Source organism: Antechinus flavipes, chromosome 1, assembly GCF_016432865.1.
Source record: "Antechinus flavipes isolate AdamAnt ecotype Samford, QLD, Australia chromosome 1, AdamAnt_v2, whole genome shotgun sequence".
Classification (NCBI taxonomy): Eukaryota; Metazoa; Chordata; class Mammalia; order Dasyuromorphia; family Dasyuridae; genus Antechinus; species Antechinus flavipes.
In genome coordinates, this window is record NC_067398.1 from 163,398,267 (window position 1) to 163,422,489 (window position 24,223).

The following is a 24,223-nucleotide window of genomic DNA, read 5'->3' on the forward strand; positions in this document are numbered from 1 at the left end:
TTTTCCACTGTATATTTACCACTACCTAGGTTAATTACCTGCTTAGCAAGAAATAAAATTTTCTAGATACATGACGATTTGGCAAACTTCTTGAATAAAGTGATAAAAAATTAATAATAAAACCCATTGGCCATATTATGCTATTATGGCCATTAAGCTCTTTGAAAATATTGTATAAAGTTCTATTAAAAGATTTAGCAGGAGTACATATTTCTAAGTCTAGCCTCAGTGTCTTCAGAAAAGTCAATCTCTACTTTATTGAGTATTTTCTCTCATGACTGATGATATCCAAGTCTGGTGACTTAACTTTATTTTCCAAAACTCTGCAGTAACTTTACAAATACTCAAGAAATCTCTCTTGAAAACTTGTAGAATAGAGTTTTGCTTAAATTTTGTAGAATGAGTTCTTTTTTTTGAACCTGAATCTGTGTTATGCAGCCAGTAGGCTAACATTTATTTAGTTTTCCCAAATATGACAGTGAAAATCAAAATGATCTTCTTATTTTCTTCCCCCAATACTCAACTGTACAAAATAATCCAGGTCAAAAGCAGGGAAACTGACCCAATCATGTGAAAACTTCAGCCTGATTCCAAGAGTGTCTTGGAAATAAAGATTCTAAAATTGTTCTGACTTATAACATTAGGATGCTCTCCTCTTTAATAACAAACTGTGTACAACTCAAACAGGGAAATGAGGATTTCTTTTTAAAAACAAAAACAAAAAAATTCAATCCATCCAACCTCCTTTGACGGCGTATGATCTGACTGGATTGTATCTAAAATTGCAACTGGCCATAGTGTTATTTGGCCAATTTATTTCATTTAAATGGTCAATAAGGAATAAAAACTACATATTCTCTTATGATTTAGTTCCAATTTAACATTTTAAAGTAAAACTTCTGCATAATCATTTTAACCACTTGAACAATAAAATAATCCATGTCCTCAAAATGCACCACTCACCTTTAACTTATAATGAAAGAAATTCAACAATCACTAATAAAGAATAGTATCATACCTCCCATCCCCAAAATGTTTAATACTAAATTTTCTTAAAAGGTCTTCTGGAACCAATGATACCTAAAAATGTTGAAAAGGCAGCCAATTCAAAATTTCCCCTCATATTCTTTTCCACCTTTCCAACCCTATCAAAAGCCTTCCCCCATCCCAGGGCAAGCCATTCTCTATTTTAAATATTCTCTTGCACTTTCCTCTTAGGTAAGTGATATCATGAACAGAGAGCTGCATGAACTGAAAACAATTATTAAGATTACCTAGCTTTCTTGATGGAAAATGGATATAACAGTAACATTTACTAAAGTGGCTAGAAACAATGTAACAAAATATTTTCCTTTTATAAACGTTTTATGGACAGCAAATGACCAAATCTCAAAAACTGAACAAGACAGATAAAATATATTTTATAACTCACCCACAGTGGCTCTGATTAGAGGGGAGGAGTCACCAATATTATTCAGACATTCACTCTTAATAAAATCTGTTACTCCATTTGGAAAGTTGTGAAAGTGTGCTTTCACATTATTCTTCAGAATGAGACCACTCAAAGACCTCGTGGGTTCATCTGCAATAAAAATCAACACTGCTTTCAGCTTTTAAGTATTTTTAAGTTTATACACCAAAACATTACAAGAATTTTAATGTTGTTAGAGTTGATTTAAGTGGGGAAAAAAGGATCACAGCACATTAATGTAAGACCCAGGTCTTACATTATGACCAAGACTATGCAAAAATATTGTCAATGAGTCTTGAAAACCAAGGGGCAGCTAGTTGGTGTTGTATAGTGGTGTAGTAGATATAGCATCTCAAGTCAGGAGGACCTGAGTTCAAATCTGGCCTCAGACACTAGACACTAGTTGTCTAACCCTGGGCAAGTCACTTAACCCCAGTTACCTCAGCAAAAAAGAAAAAAGAAAAAGCTAGAAGCAGTGTTTTGATAGATGAGAAAAGAAACAAATCTTGTTGATAAAGGGAAATTAACATTTGTATGATAAACCATTACATGAACTGTCACCCACCATAATTTTTAATGACAATACGCTCTTAATCCCTCCCTCCTCCCCCTAAAATGTATTTAAGCTCTGAACAATCTTGCTCACTGACCTATGAACTGCTGATGGAATACATTCCTCCTCAGTTACCATGAGGAACAATACATATAGAATGCGGGATAAACTATCAAAAGTAGCTGTAGCTAAAACAGTTAACTCCAAGAGAGGATTGACACATTGCAGGAAGTATTTGATGACACAAAAAGAGCTAGCAGCTTTTTTTTTTTTAATTTAAAGTATCAATATTTTTAAAAAAATGCTTAATTCTACAGAACTTATCTCATAAAGCTTGTTATATACCTATTAATTCAACTAAATATTAGTGTTTATAGTTGAAAATTAATGAAGATTTCCTTTACAAAATGCTTATCGATGAGACTAAAATTTTAACAAGCTATAAGCTCACCCTCAGGAGAAAAAAAAGTCAAAAAGGTAAAACAAAATACATATTAACTTCAAATTTGCAAAACGTCTTTTCATGCTTACAAAAGTTAGAGTATTAAGACTGAAACTTGAAACAAATTTTCTAAGTAGTTACACTGGGTGGTCTGAACTTTTACTGATAACAACTTTTCTTTGGCTGCATCAAGACTAATGATTCAAAATTCCAAAGCAGCATATACCTATTCTGTTGTTTAGATGAGCCATGAATATTATTCATACATCAACACTATGAATAGTAATTAAGACTCTTGGAATTAAAATAGCACATAGAAATAAATGCTACACATATCTTAGAAGGAAATAGGAAATAAAATTTCAGGTTCATTATAATCCAGTCCTAAATCTTTGGTTCAATTAGGACTCAAATGATTCTTTAAAAGGAAAGATAAATGCGGAGAGGTAAACAGCTATCAAGGTATTTCTGAATTATTCTTCTGGGATATTCATTCCCCTATAGGAAAACAACATCCATCAATGCAATTCCTTAAGGTAATTACTTGAGGTCTTTTTAATCTCAACCATGACACACAAATTTGATGGATATGCAATTTTTTATCTTCTCTGCTTCCTAAGACTTTCTAAAGCAACCATGAAACTAATCTTCAAGTTTCTAAGCACAAAATGTTTCATTTCTTTAGGTGACAACTCCTTTTCTAAGATTTTCAGGTTAGCCTTTTAGCAGTTTCAGCAATCTTACCTTAAATTTATGTTTTTGTGAAGGCTAGGAGATAAAAATTCACAAGGAGATAAAACATACTAAGATAAATATTAATGGGGAAAATAGCTTCAACTACTTAATAAGTCAAACTAAACAAGGCTGTACAAGTTTCTAAAGAGTATGATTTTTTTGGCTAGTCTTTGTACAAAGTATCAATTTCCATGGAATGAAATGAGGATCACTACTTATTTTCTATTTAAGAAGTCAGAACTGATAATCAATGTTCACTAAATTAAAGATGAATTTAAAAGTGGCTGAACATGGCAATAATATTAATGCTATATAAATAATTTTAACATCCATAGCACTTTGCTTTGAGATGTTAATACTTCAACTGTAAAATGGACATGATGAGAAAACCATGTGCAATGAAAATAATACCGAATTTGGGGGTCAGAGTGATTGAGTAGAAATCCTTGATTCTGTTATTTAGTATTTGTATGACCTTGGTCAAAAATTATTTCACCAGGACTTTATTTCATGCAACTAAAAAATGAAGGGATTGGAAAATACTGTTATATTGATGTAGATGTTTGAATCTACAGATGGAAATCTGTATGTCAATATTAACATAGATCTATATTAAACCTATGTTTCAATTTGCTTAGATATAAATGGGGAATGATAAATACCACCTATCCTACCTATTTGATAGGACTGGTTGTAAAAATTAACTGATATGAGGCATATGAAAACACTTTAAAAATTACTAAGTATTTGAATATAAGGTAATTATTATAAAACTGACTCATATTGTGGGAAAACTACACATTGCATGCTTTTACCATAGAATCAATAAAGTTAAGCCTATAAACAAATTAAACCAAATATGTAGTTTTTCCATAATAGGAATAAATTTATCGTTTAACCAGAACTCTTAAAATATTGTTACATTCCAAAAAAAGACTATAAAACCTCAAAAATTTAGAAGATAGTTGAACTGGCTTTGATTATATCTCATATATACCTGTTGGTTCAGCAAATATCAACACTGAAAAACTACTGAAGATATTTCCTTTACAAATGGCATGTGGCATTGAAGAAGGGAATAAGTACCAGGCTAAGCGCTATTCAAATCTATTTCATCACAACAAATCCTGTGACATAGGTGCTTTTATGATCCCAATTTTACAGTTGAGGAAAAAGAGTCAAATCAGAGGCCAAGTGACTTGTCCAGGATCTCATATGAAGACAATCAGCATACTACAATAGTGTGGATTCAGAAGTTGAAGGATTATGGAAAAAATTCTTAGTTTGGAAGGCTCCTAATTTTAGATTTATTTCTTCCCAGAAGTTAAGTTTAACACTTTAAAGGTTATCTTAACATTTGTTGAATTAAAAGCTCAGGAAAAAGTACCATGTTGTGTGTAAACTATAAAAGTACAAATCAGCATGACTTTTTACTATTTTTGAAATTTTTAATAAGTTGAAATATTTTTAGCAAGAGACAAAATCCATTATTTCTATTAATTATAGTAAAGACTATTTTAAATGAAAGCATTAATTTTTTTAAATACCAAATGACAAATAAGTAAAGAAATTATTTTATATAAAACCTTTGCTGTTTACTACTTCTGACAATATACCTCAATGCTTTCATGTTCTAAAATCCTTAAAATAAAAGTAAAACACTTCCTACACACTCAAAACCTACTACATTTAAGACTAAAGATTAAGATATTCTAAAAATGGAATGGAATTGACAATACATTTCTCAAATGTAAAAATCTATGAATTATTATCCCAATCACCAAACAAGAAAACCTTTATGAAATATTGAGAGAACTTCCTGGAAAGCTTAAGATAAAAAGAAATCTTTCTGGGGCAGCTAGATGGCACAGTGGCTAGAATATCGACCCAGAAGTCAGGAAGAACTGAGTTCAAATTCAAAATCATTTATTTTTTACTAGCTGGAAGAGAAACAGGGAAGCAGGAAGCGACTTCTCCCAAGACTTTTTAAACTTTTTATCCTTTTCATACTTGTAAAGCAAAAACAAAAAAGAAAAACCCAACAAACTCTCCATCCTTTCCCACAAAAAACAACAAAAGACCTTCCAAATGACAATCTATATTCTCAAAGAAACCTTTTAATTATTTCTACCAACCTTCAGATTTTAATTTTGTAAGAACAAAAATCAGGTAGTTGTTAAAATCAGGGTATTGGTTGAGTTGTTCCAGTTTCTAGAACAAAGTGTAGTTAAGGAAATTTTTCAAGATAACCTAAGAGAATAATTGTTATACAAAAAAAAAAAAAAAAAAAAAAAATTTAAGCATTCGATGTTTTTATTTTTCTGTTTTCATCAGGACTAAGATTTCTAAGATTATTAAACCCGACATTACCACTTACAGTTGATTCAACTGTTTAGCTCTTAATAGTAGCTTAAGAAAAAGGTCACCAAAATAACTTAGAACTCAAGATTGTAAAAGCAGTGTAATGTGTTCTTAAATGTGCACATTTATCCATAAATCTTTAGTAGTCTTGCATAGCTTGATTCTTAATTACTCAATCCTGTTAATTAATTTTCCCCTTTCCAAAGCAAAAATATTTACAATTCATGGTAACCAATCAATGACAATTCAACTACAACAGTTCTACAAATGTCCCTACCCTCAAAGATTTATCACATTGATTCATATTTGCAGGTATTTTACTGATGAGTGTGGGTAACAATGACATAATGTTCTACTAAATTCTCCATACTCCCTGATTCTCAAACTGCTCATTTACTCAGCAAATGAATTTCATTTTAAAAAATGACACTACATATGTAAAAGTATCAGCCAGAACATGTTGATGCTTTACTCATTTCTGATTAAATCTGATACAAACTATAGTTATAAGAATATTTGCTGTTTATTAAATAAAGCCTTCTCAGTGCTCAATGGATCACATAAAAATGAACAAGCATGAAGCAATATTTAAGACCAAAAAACAAACAACCCAAAAAACGTGCAAATTCTTTCTATTCCCAACAGACTGAAAGGCATACTAAAGATTCTTTAACAGCTGACAAGAGTCATTTTAGAGGGAATTCAGTAATGGTTTTAAAAGAATAAAAGTAAATTGGAACACCTAAAGTTGACCTCTATGATTTTTATTTTCCATACAACATTTTATCGATAAGCAAATTTCCTTACAATATAATTCCATACTACTGAAATTTTTCTTTAAAAAAAAAAAAAAATCTCTAAGTTACTTTTAAATAATTAAAAGCTGAATGATAGTACTCTTTCTCAAAAAATGAAGTAAATGGCAAAGCATTGTCATTACTTTGAAATAAATTCTCATCTCTAGGTAATGACCTGAATTAATTTTGTTAGAAGAGGCCCATCATGCAAATTTTATATCTAGATAATCTGAAAATTTTTTTAAAAGTTTCAAGCATTTTGACCTTACTAACGAGTAATCCAATTTCCAAAAAATTATAAAATATCAGTTGATCAAACAGAAAAGCAAAATCCTAAATTAGTTTTCCTTATTTGGAGGTTGCATGTTATATAACTGATTTTTACCTTAGGACAGACTACATTATACCATCCTACATGATATTCTCATGATTCACTAACCCAATCTAAGTAGTAATTTGAAAACTCACTAGCAATCTATAATCGTTTTTATAATGTTACTTTTCACAATACCAAGAGGCTGTTAGTTATGACATCATAAAAGAGTGGTATGCCACAACCATGGAACTCAGCAAAACTGAAAACTCAAACTGGCTAGAGATGAAATAAATACTCCTCTTGCTATTTACAGCTTTCCAGAAGTTACCTTTATGTTGTAGCAATTTTTAAAAAAATCTTTAAATGAACATTTTTGAAAAACTACTACTATTTTCTCTAAAAAACATGTAAAGTATATTGCCCAACAGTTGAATATTCATAAGCTCTAGCCAGAAAAATATCTAACTATACACGCTTCCCACACATCAAGAAATAAAAATTGACTGCAACTTCCCTCATTTATGCCATTCTATTAAATATCAACTAATTATATGCACTTCCCACATATCAAAGAATAAAAGCTGACGTAACTTCCTTCATTTAAGTAATTTCTATTAAATCATTATAAATTTAAAGACTTCAATAGTCTATAAATTTTATTCTCTTGAGATGTTTTTAAATAAAGGCAACTCCACGTTGTCAGCTCGAAAATAATCTTTCTATATTTCATTATAGATTTGAGATTTTAGTTCAGCAAATGGACAAATAATTGAAGCAGAGATTTTTAAAAACCAAACCAACAGCAACCAAAAAACAAAAAACAAACCCAAAACCCGCTTTAGGTTTTGGACCAAAGTCAGCAACAAGAGAATTGTATTCTCCTTCTTGTTTTTTTTTTTTTTTTTTTTTTTTGGGGGGGGAGAGAAGATGCCTGTGTCTGGGGGAAACGAGTAAAGAGCAATTATAATACTCCTTTCCCCCCAGTTTGGGATATGACTGAGAGTTTGCTGCCTCTTCCTCCCTGGAGCCTGTCTCCAGCCCCCCTGAAACTGGAGGCGCTTACCCCCTCCTCTGCCCCCGCCCCCACCCCCACTCCCGGGGTCGCCAGTCTTGCGGGAGCCAAGGCTTTAAAAAGAAAACCCCAGCTTGGAGCCGGGAGGCAACAGGTGTTACGCTGCCCCGCCACGGGGTGGGGTGAGGCCCGGCCGAATCCCCCTCCTGTCCCCAGGCCTGGCGGGCCGCGAACACAAATTAGACCCCGCGCCCGGGGCCGGGCCGGGCCGAACAGGGCCCCGCGCGAGACTCTTCCACCTCCTCCATGGCGGGCAGGAGGGCGGCCCCGCGCCTCCGTCCTCCCCGGTCCCGACCCCCGCCCCCAGCCCCGGCCACCAAAGCGAGGCTCATTGTGTAGGCCCCGGCCGCCAACCAGGAGGCCGCTCGTTCCCCGCCGGGACTCTAGCTTGCCCGCGATCCGCCTGGAAACAGGAGGCTGCGAGGTCCCGCGCACATGCGGCCCGAGGCCGCCGCCCGCTCCGGCCGGAAGCCGGCGCCCCTCCGCGAGCCCGAGAGCTCGTGGCACGCCTCTCCCCGCGCGCCAAGCCTGGGAAGGCTGCAGGGAGTGGGAGTGAGGAAAGGGAAGAAAGCCCAAGGGGAGGGGGGCTGCAGGCGCCCGCTCGCCGCTCCCTTAACGGCCCCTCTTGGGGGGCCCAGGCCCCAGGAGGGACGATGCGATGCGAGCCCCGGCCAGCCCCACCACGGCCACCGCCGCGCGGAGCGGAGTGGGGGAGGGGAGCGGAGCCGAGCGGGCCGGGAAGCGCGGAGGACCCCGCGGCGAGGAGCGGCGGCGGCGACGAGGCCCGCGGAAAGGATACTTGTTGCACGGTTCTCTGGGTGGAGGTGTCCGGAGACTGGGACTCTTTGAGCAGCTGCAGGATTTGCTGAAGCCCTTGCTCGTCGGGTTTCCACTCATACTCCATCTTGGTTTGCTGCAAATAAAGCCAGACACAGGAAGAGACGGAGCCAATATTAACTCTCCGTGCACAGGCCCCAGAGCTGCCCGCCCGGGGCAGTTCTGCCCCCCCCTCCTTCCTCCCGCTCGCCGTCCCGCAGCGCCTCCCCTCCCCCCCTCACCCCGGGACCTGCCTGGATTGCAGGATTTGGAGCCTTTGGAACGGGAGAGCGAACCTAACAGTTGCCAGCAGCAGGGCCGCCAAGGTCTGCTGCTGCTGCTGCTTTTGCTGCTGCTTGCTTCTTCTGGTGCTGGTGTTGCTGCTACTGCTGCCGCGGCCGCTGTTGCTGTGTGCACGGAGCCGACCAGACTGAGTCACGGCGAATTTGCAATCTGGCCCTAAGATCCGCTCCGAGGATCCCCCTGGGTCCTAATGCCGGCCTGCTTCCTCTGCCGAAGCCCGCAGATCGTCCCGGGTGCAGAGCAGAGCCTCTTTCCGCTAACAATTTAACCCTAAGGAAAACTAGCCAATTTAAAAAACAAAAACAAAAAAACTGAGTTAAAAAAAGGCCAACTCAAAAGATGATTTAAGAAAAACAAGAGTCTCTCTTCTGATGGCTCGGGTTTTTTTTTTTTTTTTTTTTTTGCTTATCGCTACTTGGTCAAAACATTGAAATAGAGGACCCTTGTACACACAAGCCAAAAAAAAAGCCTCCAACAGGGAGCAAGCAGTAATTTGTGAAACTCTGGGGCGACACACATCACACACAATTACATATATGATCAATTCTATGTAATGAACATTATTGGTTTTTTTTTTTCAATTTTTCTAAAAAAGATGATTTTCTATTTTAACAAAATTGCAACACACCTGAAACAACCTTATGGAGAATTTCACAAAATGTCACTGAAAAGTGTATGTTGCCCCCTTTTCACCCTTCGAATTTAAAACTGGTCATAATAACGCTTTGGCTTCTGAGCATGAACGGGGAACACCAATAATAATTTACATTCAAATGCAATTAAAATTTTTCAACTGATATTCAATTGATTTCAATTAATCATTTTGGGGGTTGGAGCTCACAAAAACACTGAGAAAAATGCATTCGGTTTGGGTTTTTTTTTGTTTTTGGATAAATGAGGCAACTGAGTCAGGGAAAAATTAAGTGATTTGCCTATGAGTGGAGAACTCTTAGTGATAAGATTAGGTCTACATCTATCAGTTCAGATTTCCCACCTATAGCAATCAGCAATTTCTCTTCCCTGCTTGGATTAATTTAGTAGCAAATGGGCATGTATCATTAAAACTAAATAAATATGAGCCAATATTATTGATATAAACATGCATTTTATGTTATGTTGATAAATTTATCAGATTTTGAGTCTAGGTGGACCAAGTTTGATTTCAAAGAAGAGTTTTGAGAGATCTCACCTGGAAGCTTCCAGATGTGCAACACTGCTAGGTGTTGCTAGCAACACTGCTAGATATTGTTAATTGTGTTTACTGACTTTTTTATTACTCTCTTAAAAATTGTCTTACCGGAGAGATTTCTGGAAAGGAAAGGGCAAGAGGTATAAGGATACAGCGTGAAAAGCAGGCAATATCAAATAAGCTGAAGAAAGTTTGGCTTCCTCTGATTTTAGAACCCAAATACAGTTTGACCAATGCTTTGGGAAAATTATTTTGCTTAATAATTCTGTGAAGGACAGACTGAAGAAGGGAAAACACTGAAACCAGGGAGACAAATTAGGAAGATATTGCTGTAGTTCAGCTTAGTTTGGCGATGAAATAGATTTAAGAAAAGCTGTTTTTCAACTAGCAGGATGATTTCAGAAATTTTGGGAGAGATGTACATGAACTGATGCTAAGTGAAATGACCAGAACCAGGAGATCATTGTCCATGGCAACCACGATGATCAGTTCTGATGGAGGGACTCTTTTCAATAATGAGATGCTTCAAACCAGTTCCAATTGTTCAGTGATGAAGAGAGCCATCTACACCCAGAGAGAGGACTGTGGGAACTGAGTGTGGATCCCAACATAGCATTCTCACTCTTTCTGTAGTTGTTAGCTTGCATTTTGATTTCCTTCTATTTTTTTTTTCTCTTCTTAATTCAATTTTTTTTTTGTTCAGCAAGATAACTATAACTATGTGTACATATATTGGATTTAACATATATTTTAACATATTTAACATGTATTGGACTACCTGCCATCTAGGAGAAGGGGTAAGGGAAATGAGGGGATAATTGGAACAGAAGGTTTTGCAAGGGTCAATATTGAAAAATTACCCATGCATATGTTTTGTAAATTCAAAGCTTTAATAAAATTTTTAAAAAAGGAAAATGTTTTTTAAAAAAAAAGAGATATCAAATTAGAAAAAGTCCAGAATTTGGTTAGCCCATAAATCATAGCAAATCCATGGAATTAGGGGACTTTGTGAGATCCTGGGCAAGTTACTTAATTTGGACCTTACTTTGCTCATGTATAAAATGAAAATACTTGGATGTTCTCCTCACTCGCTAAAGTCTTAATAAGGGGATGCAGCAGGATTTCTTTTTTCTTTTTCTTTTTTTTTTTGGTTGAGGCAATTGGGGTTATGTGACTTGTGCAGGGTCACACAGCTAGGAAATGTTAAGTGTCTGCGATCACATTTGAACTCTGGTCCTTCTGACTTCAGGGCTAATGCTCTATCCTTTGCGCCACCTAGATGCCCTCACAGCAGGATTTCTTAAACATTTTCCACTTTCAATCCCTTTTTGCCCAAGAAATTTTTATGTGACTCCAGATATATAGGTATACAAATAAAACATTTACTGATAATAAATCATGATTTTGCATCCTCCCACATTCAGTTATGAGACCCATATGGGGTCTTGAACCAGAGTTTAAAAAGCTGGGGGATACAGGATAGATTTATTATCTCAATGGTATAGGGAACAACAAAATAAAGAAATCCTTTTACCAATGTTAACTGGCACCTTCTCTGCAAATTATAGTCTTAAAGAGTTGCCTAGTGCACCAAGAGTCACACAATCTGTATTTGACTGAGATAAATCTTGGATCCAGATCATGTGTCCCTAGGCCAGCACTATAGCCACTGGGCCAGGTTAGCATGCTTAAACTAATAGCTTTATTTTCAAAAATCCTATGATTTAAAGACAGAGGTCTTCCTCTATTGAGGATTAAAAAAAAATCTAATCCATAACAAACTTCAATTGATTATACTACTGCTGTCCACTGTCATCCTTTTTTCTTGCTAAAAGGTCAACTCTGACTTCTTCTGATTCATCTACCCAGTCTCTTCTTTATTATCCCAAGCTAAGAGGCCTTTGCTTTTACTAGTCTAGCAAAACAGGTCTTTCTAAGGTGATCAATAACTTCCTTATCACCAAATTCAGTGGTTATTTCTTTGTCATTCTTTCACGCTGATTTCATTCTTGACTATGAGGCCATATTTAAATTGTTGTCCCTGGATAGTATATAATCTATATCTCCTATGTCTCTTTATGTTCTCTCTTCTTCCACCCATCTCTATAAATGTGGCCATTTGACAAGATTCATTCTTTACTCCTCTTTTTTCTGTTCCTCCCCATTTTCTTTAAAGGTCACAAATAATTATAATTTTAAATATCCTCTCCCCAAAGATGACCACACCAAACTCATCATCTCTAGTCCTAAACTTATTCCTGAGCTCTAAGAAGCCCCAAATACCAGCTCCACATGTCTAAAACCAGGTATTCCTCATTGTGCTAATTATGTCATTCTTCTATCATCCATACTGGAAATATATAAGGAAACTTCTGACTCCTACTCCCTTGATCCCTAATATCCAATTAATCACCAAGTTCTGTCTATTTAACTTTAAAATCTCTTGAATTTATTCCCTTAATATTGCCTGTACCATGACTATAGTTCAGATCTTTATCATCTCCCACCTAGAAGATTACAATTTCTCTTTTCCTTTCTTTCCCTTTCTCTCCCTCTTCCTATCCTCCTACATTCCTTTTCTCTCTTCCCTTCCTTCTCCTCCTCTCTCTGTTCATTTTTTTTCTCTTTTCTCCCTTCCTCTTTCCTGCTTTTCTCTCCTTCTTTCTCTTCGACCCATTTCTTTCCATCCTTCTTTCTCTCCCTTTCTTCGTGTGTGTGTGTGCGCGCGCGCGTATGTGTGTGTGTGGGGGAAAGAGACAGAGAGACACAGAGAGAAAGACAGAAAGGGAGAGAGGAAGGGAGACAGAGACAGAGCAAGAGAGAAAGAGAGAGAGACAAGCAGAGACAAAGAGTGTCAGACAGAGAGACAGAGACAGAAGAGAGAGAAGGAGGGAGGGAGAGAGGACAACAACAAATAAAGAGAGAGGGAAGGGAGACAGATTCCCAATTCCTATTAACAGTCCTTAATCTTCATACAAAATTGCTTTGACCATTTTATTTCCCTGCCTGATCACTTTTAAGGGCTTCAGGGGCTTCCCTTCTTCCCAGCAAAGCAAACAAAAGGCTCCACATTTTGGAGGGACCTAAGCTGGAGAATTCAAGTAGGATGAAGAAGAGTGCTCTCAGTTCAAGCCACATGAGAAATGGTTAAAAGAACTGAGTTTTAGACAGAATGGACTGGGAAAGAACATGACAGTTGTCTTCTAGTATCTGAAAGGCTGTCATATGGAAATGGAATTATACTTGTTTTGCTTGGCCCCAGAAGGCACCACAACTAGAAACAATGAGCAGAGATTCGAGGAAAAACTTTCTAACAACCAAACTCCTCCAAAAGGGGTAGGGCTTACCCTGGAGGCGGTGCAGGATTTTTTTCAGATACTGGGTGGACTAGATAGATAGCTATCATTACAAAAAAACCAGAAAATTACTATTTTCAATTGACTGCCCTGTTTATATAAGAGAATCTATATCACATTCTTCATTTCTTTAAGTTTAGACTATTATTACTAATCATAAGGTTTGTTGGGTTATTTTTATATGTGAAAGAATTAAACATTTTAAAAAAGGAAATAAATGGAAGTTTAAAGCCTCTTTAATAAATGATGTTATGGTCAATTTATATCTAAAATCCAGTGCAATAGTGATTGGGAAAGCTAAAAAGAGTGTTGCTTAACTGTGACAATCACTGGTAGAGTAATTCTTTGGGAACAGTTTGTTAGAAAAAGACTGTCACAAATAATGGAGAAGAAGGAGGAAGAGGAGGAGGAGGAGGAGAAGAAGAAGAAGAAGAGAAGGAGGAGAAGGAAGAGGAAAAGGAGGAAAAGGAGAAAGGAGGAGAATAAAACAGGTATAACAATGTGCATATCGGGCCTTTGAAAATTTTAACTTTGAGCTTCCCATAACACAGAAACTTAAATTTCTACAATCAATTTCAAATGTACTGATGTGCGCCATATTTCATTTTGGTGAGGAAACATATCATATAATGATATGTTAATTTTCCCTTTAAAATCCTTCTTGAATTAATCCTTTCCATTCTCTTCTATCTCAACTATAGTTCAGGCCCTTATCACCATCATATCTAGATTAGTGTTATACTCACTTTCCTTACAAAAATAATTTCCCCAAATTACCCACTACCACACTCTACTGTAGTAGAGAAAGCTAGCCTAAAGATGAAAAAGAAAATATTGGGACAGCTAGGTGGTGCAGTGGATAGAGCACCAGCCTTTAAGTCAGGAAGATCTGAGTTCAAATGTGATCTTAAGACACTTAACACGTCCTAGCTGTGTGACCCTGGGCAAGTCACTTAACCCCAAATACTTCAACAATTAAAGAGAGAGAGAGAGAGAGAGAGAGAGAGAGAGAGAGAAAGACAGAGAGAAAGAGAGAGAGAGAGAAAGAAAGAGAGACAGAGAGAAAGAGAGAGAAAGAAAGAGAGAGAGCGAGAGAGAGAGAGAGAGAGAGAGAAAGAGAGAGATGAGAATGGGAAAAATCTATTTCTAACGTTCTTCTCCCTTATCTTGTGTATTGGACAGTCTGTAGTTTAAATGAATTTTGAAGGAAAGAATGAAGGAAGGAATAGGTGTGTGTTTCCTACTTGCCCCCAAACACTCCAATGTTGTTATTTAATCATCTTCAGTCATGTCCAGCTCTTGTGACATCACTTGGGATTTTTTTTTCTTTTCTTTTCTCCTTCCTTCCTTCCTTCCTTCCTTCCTTCCTTCCTTCCTTCCTTCCTTCCTTCCTTCCTTCCTTCCTTCCTTCCTTCCTTCCTTCCTTCCTTCCTCTTTCCCAAGACCAGATTTAATCTCAGGTCCTTCTGACTTCAGGGCTGGTGCTCTATCCACTGTGCCACCTAGCTGACTCCTTCATTTGGGGTTTTCTTAGCAAAGATACTTGAGGAGTTTGCCATTGCTTTCTCTAACTCACTTTACAGAAAAAGAAACTGAAGCAAACAGGGTTAAGTGGCCTGCCCAGGGTCACAGTTAAGCCAGATTTGAACTCAAAGATTAAATCTTGGTTCTAGACCAAGTTCCCTATCTACTCTGCCACGAAGCTTCCCTAAACACTTCAATATTAATACTTTACACTTAAATACTAGTACAATATTTAAGAATTTTAATGTCCGTTATTTGAGAATTGTCAATTGTCATTCAACTGGGGGAAAACATGGCTATCATTATGCATGAACCAGAGGATTGATACCTTGGGAACACAGCTCCATGCATGCTCCATGGGGCAACTCCCACTACATCTACCTTAATAAATATATTTCAGTACTTTAAAATATTTATAAATTGAAGAGCTTGGATGTTCCCTCTTTCAGCACAGATTTGACAGACCTCTCATGTCAAAGTATCATTTTTGCATACTTTTTGTGGCAATTCAAAACATGAATGCCTTGGTGTCTTAACCTAGTGTTTAGTGGCAGAGTGATAATTAGCCCTTCTGATGTCAAAAAACTTGGTCATTAGTCAGCCCATACATATTAAGCCCCTTACTATGTGGCGGGCCATGCTGTGCACTGAGAATACAAAGAAAGGTAAATGCTGTCAAAGAACTCAAAATCTATAAACACGTAAGCAATTTTGTACAAACAAGCTTTGTACATGATAAACCAGAGATAATCAACATAGAGAAAATATTATCATTAGGGAAGTGGCAAAGGCTTCCTGTGGAAGGTGGGAAAATCTATCTGGGTTTTAAAGGAAGTCAAGAGAATCCAGGTGGTGAAGATGAGGAGAAGAAGAGTGAAGTGATAAAAATGTAAGAAGACTGCAGAAGTTGGTGTGGGAGTAATGGGAGAAACACCAGAAAACTTTATAATTGATCCTGGATATGATAGAAAGTTACTGGAATCTACTGGAATTTATCTAAGTTGGAGGGGATCTAAGGTGCCATGGGTTCCTTCCTTCCTTCTTTCCTCTTTTTTATTATCCCTTCTATTTTTCTATAGTTCCTTCCTTCCTTCCTTTCTTCCTTCCTCCCTCCAAAGTTCCTTTCTTTTTCTTTCTTTTCTTCCTCTCCTTTCTTTATTCTTTCTTTTTTCTCCTTCCTTCCTTCCTTCCTTCCTTCCTTCCTTCCTTCCTTCCTTCCTTCCTTCCTTCCTTCCTTCCTCCCTCCCTGGTTCCTTTTTCTTTCTCTCCTTTATTCTTTCTTTTTTTCTTCTTTCTTCTTCCCTCCTTTCCTTCCTCCTTCCTTTCCTTCTTTCTTTCTTTGTTTAAGGTTTTTCCATCATAGTAAAACATCAGAATTTACAAACTACTAACACATCTTTTAAGAGTTTAGGATCTTAATGCTATGATGTGCTGTTAGAGTAGAAGTTTAGTGGAAATGGGAGGGGGGAGACTCAAAACCAAAACAAAACACTTTTTTTAAATTGAAAGATTTTGTATGGATAGGTAAAACAATTGTTGAATGTCAATTTTTTTCTCAGTCATCTCCTCTTGGTACAAATAAAATCTGAGGTTATATCCTTGGCCTTATCTTTGTTCTCCTTGGTGACATTTCTACTTATATAGAATCAAGAATCCTGAGTTCAAATCCAGCCTCTGATATTTATTAATTGTGTCACCCTGGATAAGTCATCTAACCCTATTTGCCTCAGTTTCCTGATCTGTAAAATGAGCAAGGAAGAAGGGAACGGCAAACTACTCTAGTATATGTGTCAAGAAAACCCTGTATGAGAGTCACAATAACTTACAAAAACAACAACAAATTGAGGATATAGTCAATGAGGGTGTTAAAAGGGAACAAGAAGGCTTTCAAAATAAAAATTCACAGAGACCACATCTTTGCCCTTATAAAGTTAAACTAAATGAAAGATGCAGAGAATATTAGATCTCCATTGTGCTTATTGTTAGTTGATTATGAAAGAGTGCTTGTATAACAGAGCAAAAAGGCTGCCTTACAGGCTCTTTTAATAGGCAGGTAAATCTCCAGTCAAGCTTCAAGATAATTTAGGATTCTTTAGGAGAACACAAATAACCTCATTCAATGATCCCCTGATAATAAACACTGGGCAAGGTCTGCGAAGAACAGGGTATGCTAGATAGGGGTACTCGCCATAGAGACAGAGGACATCAGGTACAGAGGACATCAGGTGCAGAGGACATTGGGTGCAGAGTCCGGGGGACACTCCGATGATTGCATCAAGCGCCAAGTCATTAATTACAAAGCCTCCTGGAAGGGATCTGCAATCACTGGAAGGAGGTTGGCCTATACAGAAAGGCCTAATGGATTACCAAAAATTGCCCAGATTTCAAAATGCACTTGGATTGAAAATCTATAAAGGCTGTCCAATAATATATGCATATCTGAGACAGACAGGACAGATGGACAGTGAGTTCTGCTCATGGATCAAAAGGAAGGGGACATCATGGTTGACGGATTTGGGGAAATGGTGGAGATCATTATATCTACTAGAAGCAAATGAAAGCATGAAAGCGAAGGCCCATCTTTTCAATACTAACAATTATAACAAACTATACAACTATACAATATATAACATCTATAATAAATACATAAATTATACAAAATATTAATTGATGAGATATGGATGACTGTCATCTGAGTCTCTGGATAGATTTCTTGGGATAAGCTTAAAATATGTTACTATTATATAAGTAATCATCCTATTGTAGTCCCTGTGAGTTGTGGAGCTGGCTAGTATCTCCAATTATGCAGAGAAAGGATACAAGAAGAGTTTTACTCATTTGTCACCTGGTTGAACTTTTCTGGGACTTTTCTGATTTCTTCAACACTATCTTCTGCCCCTCTGATGAAAAGTGGGGCCATAAACCTCCATTTACAAAAGGGATCTTAGCTCAGAACATTCCCTCACTTCTCACTTAGCTTTAAGACTAGGATTTCTGACTTTTCCACCATGCTCCTCATACACATTTCTTTATTTCCATCCCTCTTCTAACTTCCTTTTGTATACCAGAAGTCTTCCCCAATTAGACCATAAGCACCCCCACCCTCCCTGACGCCAAGGGCTGTCTTTTCTTTTTTTGATTTGATTCCTGATATTTAGCAAAAGGCCAAGTACTTAATAAATGTTGATTAATTAAGTACTTCGATAAATTTGATCAGTCAAATCTTGTAAAAACCTCTACAAGATCACCAAAAGATGTTACAATGAAATTAAGACTAACCAAATAACATAAAGTATGACATTTAGAGAATGCAATTACTTAGTGAATGGTGAAACAATTATGAAAAAGTAAACCAAGGGTAGTAAAACTGAAGAAAAAAATTTTAAATGATTGAGTCAGAATCTTAATGAAAAGGTGAAAGAATGTGATCAATGGGTGTTACTTTTTTATTGGAAAAAAATCCTTTTCAGTGGCTATGTAATTATATCTATGTTACTAGAAAATCATTTAGAAAAATAGAAGCTAATAGAGTAGAAACAGAAGCTAAAAAGTAATCTAAAATTTTGAACCAAAGAAGAAAAAGATAAGTTAAATAGAAGAATCAACAAAAAATCAACCTAATCACTTTGTAAGTTCTGCAAACTTGAGAGCCACCATTTTTCATGTGTTTGTAGATTTCATAGATCCTAGAAGGATGCTGTGCTAGATTTATAGCTATAGGTACTCTAGAGATGGCTGACTGATTAAAGTACAACAATAATTTATTCCTAGAAAGAATTACATTATAAAATAATTTTTCAAATTACCCACTACCATTTTGCACAATTATATAACCCTGAAAGTGTTACTGTTTCTGCTTATCAGACATTTTGAACTGGATGTCTTAAGAGGCAGTTCCAACTCAATATCTCCAAAACAGAATTGATTTTAAATATATGTATGTATAAAATTTCTTCTAGACTTTCTCATTTGGATCAAGGGTACCACCATCTTTCCAGTCACCCAGATTCACTATCTTGAGAACTTATTTCCCCCACATATCCCCAAACAAACTTCAGTGGTTCCCCATTGCCTCTAGGATAAAATACATATATTTGGCATTTAAAGCTGCCCCCCATGCCACCCTTATAACACATTAACTATGTTCCATTCATTCTCTCAGTCTGTCATGAGAACGGTGATCTCCTTACACTCAACACTCTTATTTCCTACTCTTATAATTTTGAATTTTCTCCCAGGTTAAAGTGCCCTCCCTTCTGACTTCTACTTCTAGGAATCCCAAGTTTCCCCCAAGATTCAGATCAAGTGTCAAAAAACTTTTCTTTTTTCTTTTTTCTTTTTGTATTTTTCCAAAAGACCTTTCTTAGTCTCTCTAACTGCTGTTGTCCCCCAGGTCCTCACCCCTTAGACTTTTATTTATCTATATGTTTTGCATATTCCTAAATATATCTGAAAGTACTCTCCCAGAGGGTCCTTTTACTTTTATCTTTGCATTCTTAGTCCAGCATTTGAGGAATATTTGTTGACTGATTCATTGACTAATTCCTCCACTTCAGTAACTGAAAGCTATGCAGAGAATTTAAGTTAGAAATATACAAATCATTTGTTTTGTTTTTCCAGGATTTTTTGTTTTTTTAACCTTATGAGGGTTGGCTGTGTTACTTATTCTGGTCTAAGTACATAAATAGCTTGACAATTGAAGTGAGTGGTAATAAAGCTTGAACAAGTAAAATGTTCAAAGGTCAACCCAATCTACAAGCAAACCATCATTTTTTTCCCCACCTTTACTGCCACTCCCACTCAAGTGTAATTTTTAGAGGCCCTGCCTCCCACCAACATTTTAAATATTTCCTATGTGCAATGAATGCACTATACTAGAGATGGTGGAGGAGAGGGAAGGAAGGAACAGTATAGATTTATTAATAGAGTGGCCAGGTCTGGAGTCAAGAAAACTCATCTGTGTGAGTTCAAATCTTGCCTCAGACACTTAAGAAGTATTTCTTTGGGCAAGTCACTTAAATCTGCCTCAGTTTCCTCATCTGTAAAATGGGCTGGAGAAGGAAATGGCAAACCAGTACCATGGATTTACCAAAAAAAACCTCAAATAAGGTCCACAAAGAGTCAGAAATGACTATATAACAATTAAAAAAAAAATCAGCTTTTCTGTTTACTGATCCTAAGAGGGTTTCTTCAGTGACGCGAATGTTTTTCTTTTCCTTTCCACTTTTTTAAAATTCCATTTCCAAGGTTTTGATGGGAGAGAGAAGCAGGATTCCCCAAACAATCTTTGAACAATTTCTCAAACCCAGTCCTTTTTGTCCGTTATTAGACACACTCTGATTTCAGTCCTTATCACTTCTTACCTGGACTATTTTAATAGCCTCCTAATAGGTTTCTATCTAGCCTCTCCTCTCCATTAAGCTACCCAAAAAATCTTCCAGAGCATGGGTCTGACCATCTTGCTACAAAAGCTTCCATGCATTTTATTCCAGAATCAGGAGGGATGCAAACTCAGGCTCGATATTCAAGACTCCTTACGCAATCTGCTCTTGCCTACTCTTCCAGGCTTAGTTCTTCTGTACATAATCCTACTTTCCAATCAATCCGGTCTCTCTCGTTGCTCCTTGAACTTGACACGCCTTCTTCCTTTTTCTGTCTCTGTGTATAGTCTGTCATCCAACAAGCTTGGATCATCATCCTTGTTGGAGAAGGCAGTTTAGATATGGCACTTTAAGATTTTCAACGTATTTGACATGTTAACTCATTTGATCTCACGGCAACCTGTGAGACAGGTGTTATTATTTATCCCCCCCAGATGAGAAAACTGAAGTAAAACAGATAAGTGACTTTGCCCAGGGTGATACAACTAGAAAACATCTCAGATGGTTATTTGATTTGGGTCCGGTTCTACCCACTGTGATACCTAGCTTCTTAAATATAATATAATAAGTCATATTTAGTATGTAAACACATAACATATAAATATATTATTTAATTTAATATAAATACAATACAATAATCATTTATAACATGCAATATAATAATACACATATAACATAATATAATATAATAGTAATACACATGTAATATGCAATATAGTAATACACATATAATATAGTAATACACAATAATATGATTTTCTATAATAAATTTTAAATAAATATATTTTAACTTTAGTAAATGTTATATTTATATACTAAAAACATTTGTCCGCTAATATATTGCGTCCTCCAGTAGACACATAAGCTCTAGTCTATATCCCCAGGGTTTATCATATTTAATAAATGCTTATTGATTTTCTTTTTTTTTTAAAGTCCTCTGTATCTAACACATTATCTTGCTGAGAGTCAATATTTAATACTTGCTTTTTGAACTGAATTCAATTCATGTCTTTTCCTTTTAAATCAAAAAGCTGATGTGCTACTATCTCCTTCTTCATGAGACACAGGCCTCTCCCAAATTCCAAATCACAAGTAAACTCATTACAGTTGCATTTAAAGGCCTACGTCTAGCTGTCTTATTTCCACTTAGATTTTAATCTAATAAACTATCCTATGTATTTTTTCACTATTTTCTTCATTTCCCTTTAAGAGAAGAATTCTAAACTAGAAATAAAAGACAGAAAATGAGATGAGGATCAATATGGAAAAATTACTAGAATATTGAGACACATTTTGTACCAAAGTTAAGGACCAAAAATTAAGTCACATTTTTTTAAAGTATTAAAAAAGAAGAAAATGCCAATGGAGCAAACACTGGATGTGATAAGTGTGTTTTATTATTATTATATTATAATTATGTATAATATATTACAAGTTATTATTTATTATTAATAATAATAAAATAAATTATTGTTTAAGTTGAGGTTCATGAATTATGGAAAACAGTAATGACTGAAGTCAGGTCACCTGACACCTATATTTCAAGACAGTAAAATAGATAATAATATCACTAGCTTTGGAAAATGAGAAAAAAAAATCTGTGGGTAGGTAGTCATTTAGGGTTTAATTTTTAAAATGCTCTATGTGAAAGCTTATCCAGACAAAGAATTACGTCCCTCAGATGTATATGTGCTGTCAAGTCATATATATCATATCAATTCATTGTGTATGCACAAATAGTTTTATGAAACTTATACAACTATGGGGGAGTTAGTTATGCTACAAAATGCCTAAATATATGCAAATCCATATTTATGAAATCCAACAGTAGGGGGAGAGAAAATAAGTTTCCTTTTATACATATTAAATTAAATTGTATAGTAGACATCCAATTTAAAATGCTTGAAAGGCAGGTTGGGATTTGAGATTAGAGAGTTTGGGGCAGAATGGGCAGATTTGGGAAACATCAGCATGGAGATGGTAACTAAATCCATAGGAGCTGAGGAGATCAGCAAGTAAAGTAATATAGCTGGAAAAGACAGGAGGGGGCTCTACTACTGAAGGGGACTTGACCAGGAAGAGTATCCTGCAAAGGAGATGGAGGAATAGTCACAAAGGGAGGAGGAAGAGGAGAGACTGGGTCCCTAAAAACTAGAGAGAGCAGTCTCAAGCAGGAGACACTATCTGTTGATAGTGTCAAAGGCTGCAGAGAAGTTAAGAATGAGGATGAAGAAAAGGCCATTGGATTTGGCGACTACGAGATCCAGACTAATATTGCAAAGAGCAGTTTCAATGGAATGATGAGGTTGGAAGTCAGGTTGTAAGAGGGTGAGAGCAGAAAACTCAAAGGCACCCGTTATAGAAGCTTAGCTGCAAAGGGCAGAAGAGATATAGGATGAAAGGAGGATGGAAGGATCAAAGGAGAGTCTTTTCAGGACAGGGAAGACGTGGGCATGTCAGTAGGCAGTAAAATAAGCTAGTAGAGGGGGAAAGCCTGGAAATAAGTGCTGATTCCAGAGGGGGCCATCTGTGGCAAGAGCTGGGATGGAGTGAGATCACTTGCGTTGCTAAGGAGAAAAGCCACTTTGTCGTGTGAAATAGGGGTGAAGGAGAAGAAAGTGACAGGAGAAGGGAGAGAGAAGGGGGAATCTGAGGCAAATGACTTCATTTGTTTCCGTAAAATGGGAGGCAAGGTCAGAACTCTTGATAAAATATGGTCAAGCAGGATGTTCCTTCTAGATTTATTTGTCAGTGGTCACAAGCCACCCATGACTGATATAAATTCCAAGTCTTTTAAATATAGTTCAGTACAACTATTTAGAGAAAGTATCTTGTCAGTAAATGCCTGTAGGCATAGTAACAATGTTGTAAACTCAAGGGCAGAAAAAAGGGTAATAATTTACTTTTCGGATTATTTTGTCAAACTGGCACATGTACAACATTGAGGAAGTTAGAAGAAGTAGAGGAAGGGAGTTATTCTAATGTAAAGTAGAAAGGCCACTGAATTTGGAATCAGAGGAACCTTAATTTCTTCATTAGATTGAGCTCCTCAAGATCTAGGAATATCTTTTGCCTTTCTTCGCATACCCCGTGCTTTCAAGGCAGACATGAAATAAATGACTGATTTTGTGGAAACCATTTAACTCCTCAAAGCCTTAATTTCTTTATTTATAAAATGAGAGGACTTCCAAGGTCTCTTCAACCTTGATTTACATATGGGATCTGATAGATGATACTAATGCCTTGTTAGTCAATTCAAGTCCTTGACCCAAACTCAAAAATTATCAAAATATATCAATACAAAGTACCCCAGATAAATTACTCATTGCAAGTCCAAGAATTTCCTACATTATAAAAATTGTAGTAGTAGCAGTAACATGAGCAGTTATGCAAATACTCAAAATTCCAGAACATTTCTGAAATTATAATGTAAATGAAAAGTATGATTCAATTTTTTAGAATATACTTGTTTAGAAAACTATTATACCTTTATTGTGAAGTGAGACATGTCTATATTATTGCTACTGTGAAGCAAATTATTAGCTAGTCATCTAATTGTTCAGGTAGGCTCTCATTGTTCAAGTTAACATGTAATCTTGACTTACATCAACTCATTTGGTTCCCAAGGCACAACTAATAGATGTCATTGCTTCCCAGAAATACTTAGTAGTGTTTTTGCTTTTAATTTTTTTTTTTTGGTCCAACTGAAACCTACTTGCTTAGATTGTTTAGGAGTTTTAATGTGTTGATTCCAATTATCTAAATTTGAGAAAAAAGAAATAAATGAACACAGTCTTGGATTCTCATCAGAAGAAGGCCATGGTAGATCAGACAAGACAACGGGAGAAGAAAATGTTAAGTTTTCTTATGGAGTCACTATCTCCCATTCTTTATCTGACCTTCCCTT

At 36.4% G+C, this 24,223-nt stretch overlaps 1 protein-coding gene across 3 annotated transcripts in view; it reads right to left on the bottom strand.

Annotated features, from left to right (window-relative positions):
• TNPO1 (transportin 1) overlaps positions 1-24,223 on the bottom strand; it is a 110,854-nt gene that overhangs the window by 64,234 nt on the left and 22,397 nt on the right. The window contains exons 2-5 of one of the 3 annotated variants that reach the window (XM_051992381.1): positions 8,818-9,146; positions 8,547-8,660; positions 5,337-5,412; positions 1,433-1,582 (exon numbers count right to left, since the gene is read on the bottom strand). In XM_051992381.1, the coding sequence (XP_051848341.1) occupies positions 1,433-1,582; positions 5,337-5,412; positions 8,547-8,651 (331 nt within the window). In that variant the 5' untranslated portion in view covers positions 8,652-8,660; positions 8,818-9,146. Of the gene's footprint in view, positions 1-1,432; positions 1,583-5,336; positions 5,413-8,546; positions 8,795-8,817; positions 13,803-24,223 lie in introns of those variants that run through there. The other 2 variants (XM_051992388.1, XM_051992398.1) reach the window with 2 other exon arrangements.